A 15131-nucleotide genomic window follows, 5' to 3' on the forward strand; every position below is an offset into this window, starting at 1 on the left:
CATAGTGCACTGAATGTAAAATTGCCCTGTTTAGAAGTTAAAACGGTCTCCAATTTAAACTTCTCAAAATCGCCTCCTTCTAAATTCCAATACATTTAGGGAGAGCGATTTGATGGTTAATTTTATTTAAAGAACTGTGCTCCTGGATACAATATCTATGATTGTACTATCACTTTATGTTCAGCTATTCAATGTTTGAGTCAACTTATACTTTTTCCAAATGGACATGGAAACAAATGAACATGTGTATGAGTTATGAGTGGCTTTTTGTTGTGTTGTTGCATTTATGAGCAATGGTCGTAAGAAAGAACCACCTTTGTGTGTTTTAGTAGAGTACCATATTCCCTACCTGTATCTTTGCAGGTAAACTTGGCCTTGGGGTCACACATCCTCTTGGTGCCTTCGCAATCTTTCTCGTCACTCCCATCCTCACAGTCCTTGTCTCCGTCACATCTCCAGCGTTCGGGGATGCAAGTTCCATCTGTGACACAGTGGAATTCCTCTCCACTGCACTCAATCACAGATGGCAGCACTGCAACAAAAGCAATTTAACAATTAATGCTTCGCAGATCCATACAGCACAACGATGCAGGCAAAAGCACAACAGTAATTCTCTATTATTTAAGACATCTTTTACTGTTTACAAATATTTATGGTCGCAAGCAGGGCATTTGGCAGCTATAATAGGTCAGTGAGTTCCAATGAAGGAAGTTGTTTCACAAGTGTTTAAGGTTTATGTCTCCAAGATGTTTCTGTCTTGTTTAATGGCGCTGGTCAATATATCACCAGTAGAGGTTTCATTTCAAATGAAAGCAACTGGTGAAACTGCCCTATAATGTTGTACAATGTGTGTGTCACACTGCAAGTATTGGATACAGTGGAAAATGATAAGAAAATGTACATGCTAAATGGCAGTGGGGAACACGTTGCATGATTTCTATTTTTTTCAGAATTCTAAGCCTAATAAAACCAAGAAAATAACACCAAACAGTCTGTATCATCACGATGCATTGAAAAATGTTCAGTAAAACATAATAATGATTTAGATGTGATTAACCGTTTGCCTCATAGTAAAAAGTCAAAGCCAAAAAAAATTTTTTTTCCTTAACAGCTGAAGCAAAGCTAAGACAAATCCCAGCCCCCGGGGGGGAAAGCCGAATCAGACACGGGGGAGGGTAGAAGCCGGCAGTTCCTATCAGGAAACGGTTTGATGAATAGTCTACACATTCTACTGACAAGCAAGTGAGCTGTGAGTTTTCTAGGAGCTTGCATGAGGTTTCTGTGGTAATTAGATTAAATGATTCAACTCCTCATGGCAAAATTCTCCAGAACGGAGACTAGATAAGATTTTGTCTCACATGAGTGTAAAAACAAAGATAGCGGACTCATGCAGATTAATTGTTAAACTTGTAATTACAAAACCTACATTTTAACACTAATTTGCGTTGCAAATAAAATAATTTGCACAGTAAAATGGATATAAGGGCAACTCACGAAGGTGCTACCAGACAGCTCTTCTGTGATGACATATGACAGGGTAGTTATAAATACACTGACTTCATAATACCAATCATTTGTTGTAAAACATGAATATCAACAAAGCTCGTCTAATGCTGAAGGGGACGTGTTAGTCATGCTATCTTCGGTTTATCTGACTCAACACTTTTACACAGCACAGCCTTTTAAAAAGTAACGTAAGCATTCTTACACGCAGATCCCCCTCTGCAGGTCGTGTTCTCATCGCTGAAGTCACCGCAGTCGTTGTCACCGTCACATGCCCAGTGGTCCGGGATGCAGCGTCCACTGCTGCATTGGAACTGGGTGTTGGTGCAGGACTGGATGCAGCCCACCTCGTCGCTGCCATCTCCACAGTCGTCATCTACACACATGCACAAAACACTCGTAAAAGGTGTGAGCACACAAACATGTATGTTGCTGATAAGTGTGCTCGAAAGGATGCTGCCCTCACCTGAATCACACTGCCATTTCACATTGATGCATCGCCCGTTGGAGCAGCTGAACTGAGTGAGGGGCTCACAGGTGGGGAAGGCTGAAAAAGTTTGCATAGAGATAAACATCTAAAATACACCAAATCCAATGGAAATCCAAATAAATATGTGCACAAAAATTCAACAATTGGAATCTGTGGTTTAAGAAATTTAACAGAAAATAGCATTCTCCATGTCCACGTAGCAACATCTACACCAATGTGCTTTTTAATCATCATCTGAGTTAGTTTGAAAAAATAAATGTTTATAAATAAATAACTCCAGTCACATTGAAAATGGCATAAATAATGTAGAAAATCCATTCTGTTGTAGCGGTTGCTCACACAGATTCAAGGTATAGCTATTGTGAGAGTCATCTCTAACTATACAATAATTTAAAATGAACCAAACACCTAAGCCTTTTAAGTAAAAGATATAAAGAGTTTCAAAAGCTCACTAGCAGTCATTCTTTGGACACCAAGGATACCTGTACATCTTTAATAGTGATTCATTTGGTAGTTCCTGAGATATCTGATTCTGGAATGAAGTTATATGTGCTGATCACATTATTATAGTTACTTTAAATTAAAGGAGCAGTGTGTGTAGGATTTAGTGGCATCTAACTGTCATATTGCAGATTGCAACCAACTGAATACCCCACCCCTGACCTTCCCCTGACCCTCCCCTTTGAAGCGTTGAAGGGAATCTACGATGGCTGAGACACTCACAACAAATGCGAGAGAGCCCGTGTTTAGTTTGTCCAATTTGGGCTACTGTAGAAGCGTTCCATAGAAGAGGAACCACTCACTATGTAAATATGAAGGGCTCATGCTACGAAAACAAAAACAGGATTCCTCATAATCTGTTTCTGCCAACAGATTTCCCCAAATCCTCCATACAAGACCTTTAAAGTTATGATCCACAATCTAAATTGTAAACGTCGTGCTAAATATTTGCCACATTCTGTGTAGGTGGCCCTGGCTGAAAGTTGAAAATAATGTGAAATTCCTTTCCTTAATTCCTTTTGATTAATGACTCATACTAAAGGGAACTTTGAACAGTAATGTTTTATTCACAGTAAGTTATGTTTCCACATTTTATCTTTTGATCAATGTCTCCAATCACAAAACTATAGATTTAAAAACATGCTTGGCCCTGAAACAAAACGCAATCTTCCCACAGACAGCAGCAACCCAGTGGCCACGTCATGGTTGATGATTTTCATTGTAAGGCAGATGATACAGAATATGTTTATATGTATATATTGTAAACATTTAGTCATTTCCACATCTGTAGTCACCCAATATCTCATGAGCTCATAAACTATTCTGGTCTACATTAAAACATCAATATTCTTTACCAGTATTGCAGTAAGTATAGGAATACAGATCTGACTGCATTTTGTGGACTGATGACTTTGTCAGAATCGACATTAGTATTCCCATCAGATACCCGTCTTGTTTCCGATTTTGAGATACTGTATATACTGGGTGCCTGAAGCGTTATTGACTTCAGTATGAAATGCAAGTCTACATTTGAATTGATTTGTTGGCATCTGCTGCTACTGTCTGGAATACCTTAGGCACTGTGGAGGAGACATATTATATCTTTATCACACAAGTGTCTTTGACAGTATATTTCCTTCAAATGTGTTCGGTCTCACTGACAGCACATGACTTGCTGGAATTTAGCATTCTTAAAAAATGAAGCAAGAACATGCATAAATAATGAAGGTTTCAAGTAAACAGTGACTGTTGCTAAAAATGAAACACCGGCATCCATAAATAATGATGGCTTCAACTAAACATAGAGCCCAATAGAAGACACTGTGTGACAAGTACTAAACTACTGACAAACAAAATCCAAATTAGTATCAATCTCTAAGGCGGCCACCGCTGAGCTTCAGGTGTTCCAAAACCCACAGTAGCTCCACTGAAGCTAAGTGAGCTGCCAGAGCTGCATGCTAGAGTACCTACAGAGAAGTAAAGCCCGAGGAATCTCAAACAACAGTGTGTGAGAGAATATGTTTTGCTGCACAGCTTGATTATGATTGAATGAAGCCAAGCATGAACTTTAATTACTGCTTACACCCTGGTTGTTTGTGACTGCGTATTGAAGCAGCTTAGGACACACAAAGGGAGGCTGAGGCGATACAGCACAGAGCAGCATTTGGCAAACATCAATCACAGTTAAAGGCTGATTTAATGCAAATAGTGATTAAAGGGAATCTTAAAACCTTTACCCCCATCTTTTAAATGTATGCTGGTAAGTCATCCACTTTAACTTCACTGCTGAAAACATATTTTGCAGCCCCAAACACTCTTTCCCTTGCATAATAAAAGGTTAAATACGTCTTCAAAGAATTCTAAAAAGCTCAGGCAATCATGGCAAGTCATGTATTTTTTTTTCCATTTATGTTTTCCAAGATTAATCCACAACACAGACTGCAACTTTTACTAAGTGAAGCTGACAGATTGTATAATACTACTGAGACACGACTTAAGAACAGTGAACCACTGTACAAAAGTATGCAGTTTACTCAGCACCACCCCTCTAAGCTGCTGCCATCCGTGAGGACATGTCTAGTTCTTGGTCCAAAGAACACAGCATCAATAATTCAGTCATAAAACTCAAATGAATAAAGTAATGCATGCGAAAGAGACAAAATATTCAACAAGTCACAAAAAATGATAAGCAGCTGTGAGTAGCTTAGTGCCTCAGTGCCTAGCAAGGACTACACTATTAGATGTTTTCTTAAGTTTCTCAATACTTTGTTTCAAAATAACCACGGAAACAGTTTTAGATTGACTGGTAGGTTTTTGTCAAATCATCTATCAAGACACATCAGTACCTTCTATTAGTTTAACAGTTGCTCTAAATAGGAGCCCAAGGTACATTCAACTACAAGTATAAGTAGCAACCAAGTTGCGCAACCTTTTTACTTATTGGCCTTGGTACAAGCACAATATAAGCACAAACAGAGCACAGTACAGTTATGTGCATTGAGCAGGTGGAAGCAATAACTTCGGTGAGTAAATATTCCAAGTTACATTGCTGGATCAACATCAGCACCTGTGCAATACAAGTTTTTGTGACAATGGACTTTGTGCATTTGCATTTTCACTACGTACTATAGCAGAAAGCGCACACCAAATTTTGTGTCAAACTTGGGAAATTGATGACAAAATCCCTTGACATTTTTCAGAAATCCTTTGGCAATGAAGTAATGAGATGAAAAACGCATATCAGGTCAGGTATTCATCATGGTGGGTTTTCTTTGACATTTGTAGGGTTTTGCACTGTGAATTTGTCTCCCAGGGTCAGACTGTCAACAGCGATTTCTATTGTAATGTTCCAAGGCATCTGGGGAAAACATTCGGTGCAAACAACCTGAACTATGACACCGTGGTACTTGGGTTCCCTGTAACTACCCAATTATTGCCCCAATTATGGGGAAAGTTATGGTATCATACAGTTATTATACGTAAATCATTATTTGGGGATAGATTGACTTCATCATTTGGAGACTATGAATATTGGAATAGGCATGGGATCACCAATACCATCCACAAGGGAGCAAGAATATCTAAAACACATTTCATGCCACTCCATCCCAAAGCTGTTGGAACATTTCATCCAGATGAAAGTATCGACCCGATCAACCAACCAGCAGACATTGCCATCCCTCAAGACACACCATTGGTTGACTAAAACAAAATCCTTTGCCTTGACTTAATGTAATGTCCTGACATACCGGTGTGTGTTATGTCTTTCATACATCTACATATGGTGTGTCTTGGAGGCTGCCCTAGCCTACACCACTAGGCAACTAGCTGATGTCACCTGAGCCTCCGTTTTATCAGCCCCAAATAAAAATAAATATATCCAATTATTTTCATAGTCTGCATGCTGTATCGTTCAATCAGCAGTGTAATTTTATAGCCCTCACACATTTTTAAGGTACAGAAAAAACATCACACTCACTGTAGCTTTAAATATACCCAACTAGGACATACCATTATCAACTGTGAGACATATATTGTTACAGATTCCTCTAGACACCCCTGTTTGTCTTACATTCATGCATTAAGTTGTTCTATGCTGTTATCTTGACCAAACAGAGTGAACACAGACAGCCACATACACACAGAATGACATTTGAATGGCTTGTGGTTAACAGTGATTGTGTGACTCACTGCATGATATTTCATCTGACATATCCCCACAGTCGTTCTCCCGGTCACAGCTCCAGCTTTGAGGTATACATCGTCCGTTTTGGCATGAGAACTGGTCGGCTTGACAGGGCTGGGCTGAGAAAGAAGAAAGGAGCCACTTAATTCAATCACACCTGCGTAAGTCAAAGCAGAATGTGAGCAACAACTCTAATGATCACTAGATCACCAGGATGTCAATGTCCAGCCAGCGCAAACTCTTTATCACTCAATCACACAGGAGAGCAACGAGTCTGACGGCCATGGAAAATGTGCTGTTGTTTGATGGGCCGTCAGTTACATGCTGGTGTTCATGCACATGACAGCACACGAGTGATGTCTTGCTGATGTGAGATATTCATGTCAATCAGCCGATGAAGGAACATTCATCACCCTCTGGCTAATGCTCATTGATTGATCCTCTAAGGATAAAAAGCTCCTGAGAGGCACCACTGAGGACATGGGAGGCAATGTGATTTACTTTAAGTGTTCCTGACAGATAGTTGCCTCTATAGTGGCTACAACTCTTTGATACTATAGAGTGCTCTCACACAATGAAATTGATTGCAATGTACCAAAAGTACTCAAGAGCCTCACATTATAACAGTGAAGGCTCCCTCGAAAAAAAAAACCTGACACCTTTGTTCAAGTCGTATACAGACAGCACATCTGAAGGAAAACAAAAATATAGATCAAAAGCTATCAAACAAATATGTTTTACGACTAACTTAATAAAGTGGAGAGCTGCTTGATCGTTAATTCTTAGAGTCTATATACTGTAGTTTCGTAAGCTTCAAAATCAATTTAAAAAAAACATTAGTCTTCTGAACAATAGTTAGGTCTACAACAACATTATGTCAAAAAATTGACTTCATTAAAGAAATTATATATGTTCTGAGGCAAATGATTGAAAATCAATCATTAAGTGTGCAGAGGCAGTCAAAGATGACAGATGACTACTACAGTATGTTCCATACTTAGGTGATAGAATCATGAAATGATAAAACTGCAGCCAAAACTACACTGAAGTCAAACCTAAACGTGGTACGGTCCATACCTGAACATGTCGTGTTGGCCTCATCCTCATTGTTACCACAGTCATTTGTTCCATCACAAAGCCATCTTTTAGGAATGCAGCGATTGTTGCTGCATTTAAACTGATCAGCAGGACAGGTGTGGTTGTCTGCACAAAGTTCAAAGAGTAAAAAGTCAACAATGTAAATAAACAGGGCTAAAAGGTAATAATATTGAAGGAATGACAACAAATGTTTTGAGTGGTGACCCTTTTTTTTTATTGTTTATTTCTTGCCTCAATCTTAATCCAAATCCTTTAATAGTGGGTATATATAAATTCAAAAATGTGACACCCTTGAACAAAACTATTACACTGATTAGGTAAATTTTTTTACATGAAATGAGAAAAGTTAAACAGAAGAATGCTCCTGAAACTGATGTGATGCAATAATTTACTCTAATAGAGTTGTTGGCACAAAGGAAACATTGTCTACTTACTGTTGTGCAGCAGTGTTACATAGCGTTGTGTCTTTCACCACATTAACAATTTTTGCCAGATTACAAAATGCAGATGCCACACAAACAAAATAACGGCCCATTTATTTTGGTCTGTAATGAAGTTACTCATGATATACCCTGCCACCTGCAACTTAGTCATTTTGACAGTGAAAGTGATGATCAGGGTTACACCATATTGTTATTGTAGGGGTGTGTTGCTGCATGGACGTAACTTAGTGCAAGACGTTGTTGCTACTAACATTACATAGTCTTTAAAATGGGTGAAAAAAGGGCCAAGTACATGACAATGTATATTGAACCCTGACATATTTTCTGTGTTAACTCATCTTTGAAAAGGGTGAGAGAAAGGCCAGGTACCTGATAACTACAGGGTAGACCTTTTTTAAGTTTAATTTCCCAGTGGAGGTAATCACAACAAAATGAAAGTCTAACAGACAGTAGGTCATTCAAAACTGGGACCCTACTGCGCCTGGAAATGGACCCAAATATGCAGAATTTTAATATTGTCATTGTATTTATGGTGACACCCACTTCTACAAAGTAACATCCAATCAATGGGACACCCTTTTTTTTTTTTCTGAGGATTGTGTCAGGCCTCTTAATGCTTCACTACATCTTATTATTAATATTGTCAATAATACATTTAAAGTATAAATCACTTTATCAGTCCTATGTGGAAATAGGTGCATGTTCACAGCGTATATTTACAGCTTCTTAGTGGGACTTCATTAAGGTCACAAGCCAACTAATCTTGTAGACTGGCTCCACTAGACTTTTGCTCACAGCTTCAGTTTTCACTGTGATTACATTCTGGAAACTCTGTGCGCGTTAGTGTGAGCTCAGCCACTCTAAAGGGCAGGCCAATCAGCGACCAGTGTCAGTGGCTCATTGCGATGACGTTAAGGTCAAGCGTTGTTTTCTAAATGTTTCGGTGCATACCGATTGGTTAAAGCTACTCTTGTAGGTTTAAAATTAACCCGAGGTCTACGCCCAGTAGGATGCAACGACTGCAAACGATTCCCTGTGAAGCATACCCAGACCCATATATTCACACGGAGAATTAGGTTACCAATCTTGTGCTGATACACCAGCAAACCATATTAGAAACTATAAAAGGCAATGATATTTTAGTGCGTTTACAATCTCACTCACGTTTCTCCTTGGTGGTTTGTCCTTTAATTGAGACTAATGAAGTCTCCTTAACATTTTCAGAATGATCTCAATATTTTTGTGTGCTTTCATGGCCTTGATTTTTGTTTTGTAAAAATGTCTTTATAGTTTTACTTTATGAAAGTCACTTCAGTGGAAGTAGCAGCCAAACTCCTTCTTTTCAGCTTTGTCCTTTTATCATACATTGACTATTAAAATGCATTAAGCCTCACCACTCATACATTATACTAAATGAACAAGCAAATTGCTCTGCATATTGTACTATAATTGACACTACTAAGACAGTGGCAGAGGAGTTTGGTTGGGATCTAATGTATCAATATCTCAATGTCAGATACGACAAGAAAGTACAAAGCTAAGACCAGTTTTTGAGTAAAATGAGTTCTGTAATCATCACTGCTTCCATCATGTAAACCTAATTTTGATTTAACAGGTTGTATTTGTATGAAGGAAAATTACTCTTATGGCCCCAAGAGACCAACCAATTCCCTGAAGCATGTGGAATTACTTTCTGTATTTAAATTGTAATGTTGCTCAGCCTGCTCGAACAAATGCTCAAGACTCAGCGCCCACTAAAAGAAACCACATTTGATGATTATTAAGTATAAGACATCCCAGCAGAGCAGATAATTGATTTTTCAATTCTGATCATCCTGGCAGATGATTACATTATGGTACTTTGCTGCTACAGCTTTCTAAAAAAAAAAAAAAAACAACGCAGCATGCATGCATCTAAGATCATGTTTATCCAAGTGATTTCTTAAAGAGCAAAGTCACTACAGCGAGAGCAAAACGGTAGACAGCAATGTAGAGGAAGAACACTTTACAGCTTTCCTACAGTGACATTTAGGAACGTAGGAGCTGACAGCAAGAGCGAATTATCCTTAAAAAGCACAGGCTTTTTCTTGCTTGGTGTGGTGCTGTGCATGTAAGCGTATTCACATGTTACGGCCTCTATGTGACGTATTGTATATTTACACTAGCATGCGGTGTGTTTCCTGCAGACTAATTTTAAGATGCTCACAGCAGCTGTGGCTCTCCTCGTCGCTTCCATCCAGACAATCATCGTCTCCGTCACACTTCCACAAGGCCCGTATGCAGCGATAATTGTGGCACTGGAACTCATCACTTTTACATCGCTCTGGCTCTAAACCACCGCTGGAGCCTTCTGGGAGAAACAGTGGTGAGACAAATTCAAATTGAATGGCGTACCTTCAATGAAAAATGGTGTTTAGGTGAAATTATTGGCACAGCAATAATAGCCCAAAAAACATGTTAATAATGTGTCGTGACCCAATGTGAAAGAACTGGGACTTGGTTTATATTTCTGGAAACCTTTGGGATCATTTCCTTCCTGTATTTATTTGTTTATTAGCAGATTTGCATGTGAAAAGATAAGGTTATTATTTGATCTTTCTCCCATAGGATGAAGCCAGGATTAGAGTATACTGGGACAAAGATGATCCTAGGCCTCTTGTTCCGTCTGATTCATTATGTCCTCCTACCTGCACAGGTGACATTGTTCTTCTCCAGAACCTGGTTGTCAGCGCAGGCACACACTCTGCCTCCTGGGATGGCAAGGCAGAGGGTACCACAGCCGCCATAATTCACACTACATGCGTTGTCACCTGGGGAAAGAAATACCAAATACAGTGAGGTGTCTAGCTCATTTAAAGCTACATTTTCTAAGCCCAGACTGTTTGTTGTTTTGTCTACTTTCCCACATGTTCAGGAAACATCAAAGAGGTTCAGTCATTTCAAATTCTGCAAAATAAATCATCTCATCGATACAAAACTAATTTCCTGCTTTGGAGAGACATGCCCGGTGCATGACATGTGATCTATAACCACACGTCTAGTGAATTATTGGGAACACTGTGGGTGAAAGACATTTGACATTTTTATCAGTCTGTGTGGAATAATTTGTCTCTCTGGACAAAGCTGACATTCTCCAATGGAAAAAAGTCACATATGAAGTTAAGGCATTACACACCTTTGTCACTTTCATTTAGCACATAGCCCAAAGGCAGTGCCTGAACCAATGAGATAAAGCTTTTGGTTTTGTAAGAGCCAATCAGTAAAACTCAGAGTACCGGACAGCCAATTCATCTATTCAGTGACATGAACAAAAGAGAAATGTCCAGAAAAGTATCTGCAGTGTGAAAGAGGCTGTGCAGAAAGTATGTAACAATTTATTAGCGTCATATGCCTGGAATTTTCTCCTGAAAATACACAATCTTAATGTTCTTGTGTAAAAAAAAAACCTTGTTTTGGAAATGCAAAAAACTCATGCCACACTTTTAAAACCTTGTCCTTGGAATGTGTAAAATAAAATGTATACCTTTTCAGCAACAGCAATAAGATCCCTTGACTATGGAGCGTCTGTCTGAACACTGTTTTTACATGCCTGTTATAGGGTCACACCAGTTCTCTGCTGACAGGCATATCAGATGCCTCTCCTATCTGCTCTTTTCAGCATCCTAACACCATGAATCCATCATAATTTGTTACAGAAGTGAGCAGATCTCTCCAAACCATGGTCACCTTATTTAACTTCGAAAAGCAGAGCTCGGAGTGATTTGAAAGCCACTGTCACTGCTGATCAATGCACTGGTTTACACCATTAAATTTAAGACCAGTAGGCATATACATAACTCTCTGGTGTAGAAAGCATATAAAGTGCTCTCTATTCGGGATAGGGGTAAGGGGATACAAATGCTGGAGGTTGCAGTGCAAAACAGACACTTTCTGTATTAGGGAAGTCATGGTTCAGCAGCACTAGATAAGGACTAAATGAAGGGAAAGCAGCCAACCTTGCTGAGTCTGTGCATCATAGACGCGCAGGCCAAATAGTGGTGGTCTCTCACTCCGCAGCAGAGTGACATCGCCCGTGGACAAGTCCAGCTGGAATACTGAAGCATTCATGTACTCCGTCCAAAAGATGAAATTGCGATAATGAGATATTCCAAATGGGTGGTTCAACTCTTTTCCGCTGTACACCACCTGCAACAGCAAACAGCAAGCATGCAGTATAATCAAAAGATTAGGAGAGCCACGGAGAGAAACCATCAACAACAGAAAAATTAATCATCTCAAATAGGGGTTGAGCTGTTTGAATATGGGCTTAGAAATTATTTGATCACAGTATATGATGAATGTGATTCGATTTCTTTGCACAAATGTATCCTCACAGAGCTGTCTGCTTATAATAATGTTTTCTAGAATCGTGGCATTGATTAAATAGCATTTGCAAATAATTCATTAACTTAATATGCCGGTACAACTACAGTTGACAGGTGCAGTTGGGGATGAAGGGATGTCTTGCTGGCAGTTGTTGTCGGAATTTTGAAGTTTGAAATCTTCTCAGTGCTTTGCAGATTAGCATGATTACTAGTAAAAATATATAAAAGCAGGTTTGAGCCCTGTTTTTCAACACTGATCTCACACTTAAGATGGATATTATTTTAATTCACAGTTAATGAGGTTTTAAATTTGTATTTGTACAAAATACCTACAATCTTAGCTCAACAATAGGCTGAGAGGTGCCACCTGTGTGGACTGAGACTGGAAAAAGGAGTCTATTGTATTATGACCATTGGTCTTATTATGACCTGCAGGCGAGACTCAATTTAACCTCTCTCATCTCTGTATCCAGTTTCAAAGAAAAACTTACTGCAGTTTTTTTTTTTCTTAAAGTTTTTTGCTACAACGTAAATTTCATTCATTACATTTTCTGTGTACATGTATCTTATTCTGTGATGTGTGGGCATTAGTTATTACTTTCTAACACTTGTAATGTCTTGTTTGTACTTTATTGTTTGTATCTAATCAACAAGCTCCTGATATGTAACTTCGTTATTGGCCGGGTTCCCAATAAAAATAAATCGTATCTGTTTATTACTTGTTTAAAAGAAAATTAAAAGAAAATGTAAACGTTCTCTGACTATTAACTGAACATGGCAACAATATAATGTACAATTAACTGAATTCTAACACTTAGAGAGAATATGAGAAAAACTTGGAAATGCATATTTAACCAAAACATGACTGTTGATTTTTTTTTTTTCAAATCTTACATGAGATGTAAGTTTTGCAGTACAAAATACTTAATATCTGTAAGTACACAACTGTGTTACTTAGATTAAAATAGACATGATTATTCTGAGTTGTATATTCTATGGAGATCTTAAATTCCACTTATATTAAAATCTCACAAGCTGACCAACTCTCAAATGACTACTGAATGACACATAAACTGACTCCTACAGATAAGTTTGCCTCATTATGTGTGATAATTTGCCACCTGTCAAAACTTACCATTCTTCCTGTGCCGTTCAGGTGAATTTTCTCAATGTGATCATAGTAGGCATCACACCAGTACATGGTGCTGGTGCTGTGGTCCAGTGTCAGACCGTTGGGCCACAGCATGTTGGACGTGACAAAAATGCGGCGGTTGGATCCATCCATCCAGGCTTTTTCTATCCGCCCTATGCTGTCATTGACCTCATCCTCTTCCCAGTCTGTCCAGTACATCCAGCTATCAAACAGGAGAGACACAAATACAATATAAACACAGCAATTATTGCACTAATATACTAACCTGAGTCACTGTATTAGATAAGGTGGCTCATGCAGCATTATCAGTAGATCATAAACTACTCCAAACCAACACTGATCAAATCTCACCTTCAAACTACGGCGGTTCAGTTTAGCCGTCTGATCCTCATTCATCTCTGCCCTTACTTCCTGTCACGCTGGTGTTAAATGGTTGTGCTTGCTGCTCCCTCTACCACCTTCCACCTTCTGTCATTTCTTATCAATCGACACACATGTAACAGCATGTTGCTCTTAGCGTTTCTGCAAATTAACTATTCCACATCACGGTGAAATGTGTCGCGTGAGCTTTGTTCTGGATCCCCACCGGAAGGGATGAGCGTGCTCTCATGCCGAGTGTTTCATACACTGCTTTAAGTCATACAGCAAACATTATAGAGAAACACAACCTGTACTGACAAATAAGCCTTGGTTCAAAAGACTGGCTTTACCACCACACAAAGAGTGTTCCCAACTGAAGTAGAAATAAACCGCAATCCGGATTTCCCATATGTAAAAAAAATAAGCAGACACCCAAGGTTTGACAACATCCTTGTCAAAGGAATGTGCATTGTAGCCTAAGAAACTAATCAGGCTTATCAAGGTAAAGATTCGCTTGACTGCACATCAAGGCAAAGTTAGGTGTCTCATATTCCCCACCAAAAACAAGCGTTCAGTCTATCTTGCGTGTGCCGAGACCGAAACTCTCTGTGGGCCCGTGGTATCTGAAACATGATTGGGTCAACGATTTGACGCGATATTTTCTGTTGTAGCCAAGCCTGAGGGATTTGTTCCGTTTGAGTGTTGCTGACTGAGCCATGTGCCCCCCCGTAATTCATCAATGATAGCGGTCTGGCTAAGGGAAGACGAAACAGAATGGGATATGGAGGTGAATGAAAACTCGCTCTGTCTCGAAGTCATCTTTATGACCCCATGAATTATTCACACCACACTCGCTTCACACTCACACGAGTGCAAACATATGCCTACATACAGCTACACATACACAGACACCATATGAGATGGACACCAATGAGTTGCAGTGTGACATAACAAGAATGCTAATGCTACACCCACTGATCTGAATAAAGACTTAATATCATAACAGATGTTTATCCTTGTTCCAAAGTTTCCTTTAAAACTGCAATGATGAGTTGATACAAAAAATAATCATTAAAGTAATTTTGTAGGAAAATGGCAAAAAAATGTTTGAGGTTGCAGCTTATAAAACGTGACTATATTTGTGTTTTCTTACTCCTCAATGATCTCAATATCTTTAAGTTATGGATTGTTGGCTGTAAAAAAAACCAAGACATTTAAAAACATCACCTTAGACGTTTTATTTTAATGCAATCCTCATTCTATGTTCAGAGGGACTATACATGACCTTACATTAAATATATGAGATGTAAATTGTGACAATAAGTGATGATCGTCACATGGAAAGGTAAACCTAGCTCACCAGATGTTGTGAATACATGTATGACATTAAGAAAGGTGTGACACTATTAAGTTGACACTAGCAGTCTTTATCATGTCAACAGACACAGACTGGAGGTGGCAAACAAAGCAGAAAATAAGGTCTTGAAAATGCAGTCACGAAATCATCTGGAGAGGTGCATCCATTTCACCTGAA

The 15131-nt window shown here is 38.9% G+C and overlaps 1 protein-coding gene across 7 annotated transcripts in view; it reads right to left on the bottom strand.

Moving 5' to 3' along the window:
- lrp1bb (low density lipoprotein receptor-related protein 1Bb) overlaps window positions 1–15131 on the bottom strand; it is a 254702-nt gene that overhangs the window by 106710 nt on the left and 132861 nt on the right. For 5 of the 7 annotated variants that reach the window (XM_069698696.1, XM_069698691.1, XM_069698695.1 and 2 more), the window contains 9 exons: window positions 13220–13439; window positions 11716–11905; window positions 10408–10530; window positions 9927–10070; window positions 7257–7382; window positions 6185–6298; window positions 1970–2050; window positions 1709–1879; window positions 350–532 (listed from right to left, as the gene is read on the bottom strand). In XM_069698696.1, the coding sequence (XP_069554797.1) occupies window positions 350–532; window positions 1709–1879; window positions 1970–2050; window positions 6185–6298; window positions 7257–7382; window positions 9927–10070; window positions 10408–10530; window positions 11716–11905; window positions 13220–13439 (1352 nt within the window). The remainder of the gene's footprint in view (window positions 1–349; window positions 533–1708; window positions 1880–1969; window positions 2051–6184; window positions 6299–7256; window positions 7383–9926; window positions 10071–10407; window positions 10531–11715; window positions 11906–13219; window positions 13440–15131) is intronic. The other 2 variants (XM_069698693.1, XM_069698690.1) reach the window with 1 other exon arrangement.

Source organism: Brachyistius frenatus, unplaced genomic scaffold (genome assembly GCF_029030835.1).
Source record: "Brachyistius frenatus isolate BFR_SWC_R1_liver_20210118 unplaced genomic scaffold, ASM2903083v1 Contig_27, whole genome shotgun sequence".
Classification (NCBI taxonomy): domain Eukaryota; kingdom Metazoa; phylum Chordata; class Actinopteri; family Embiotocidae; genus Brachyistius; species Brachyistius frenatus.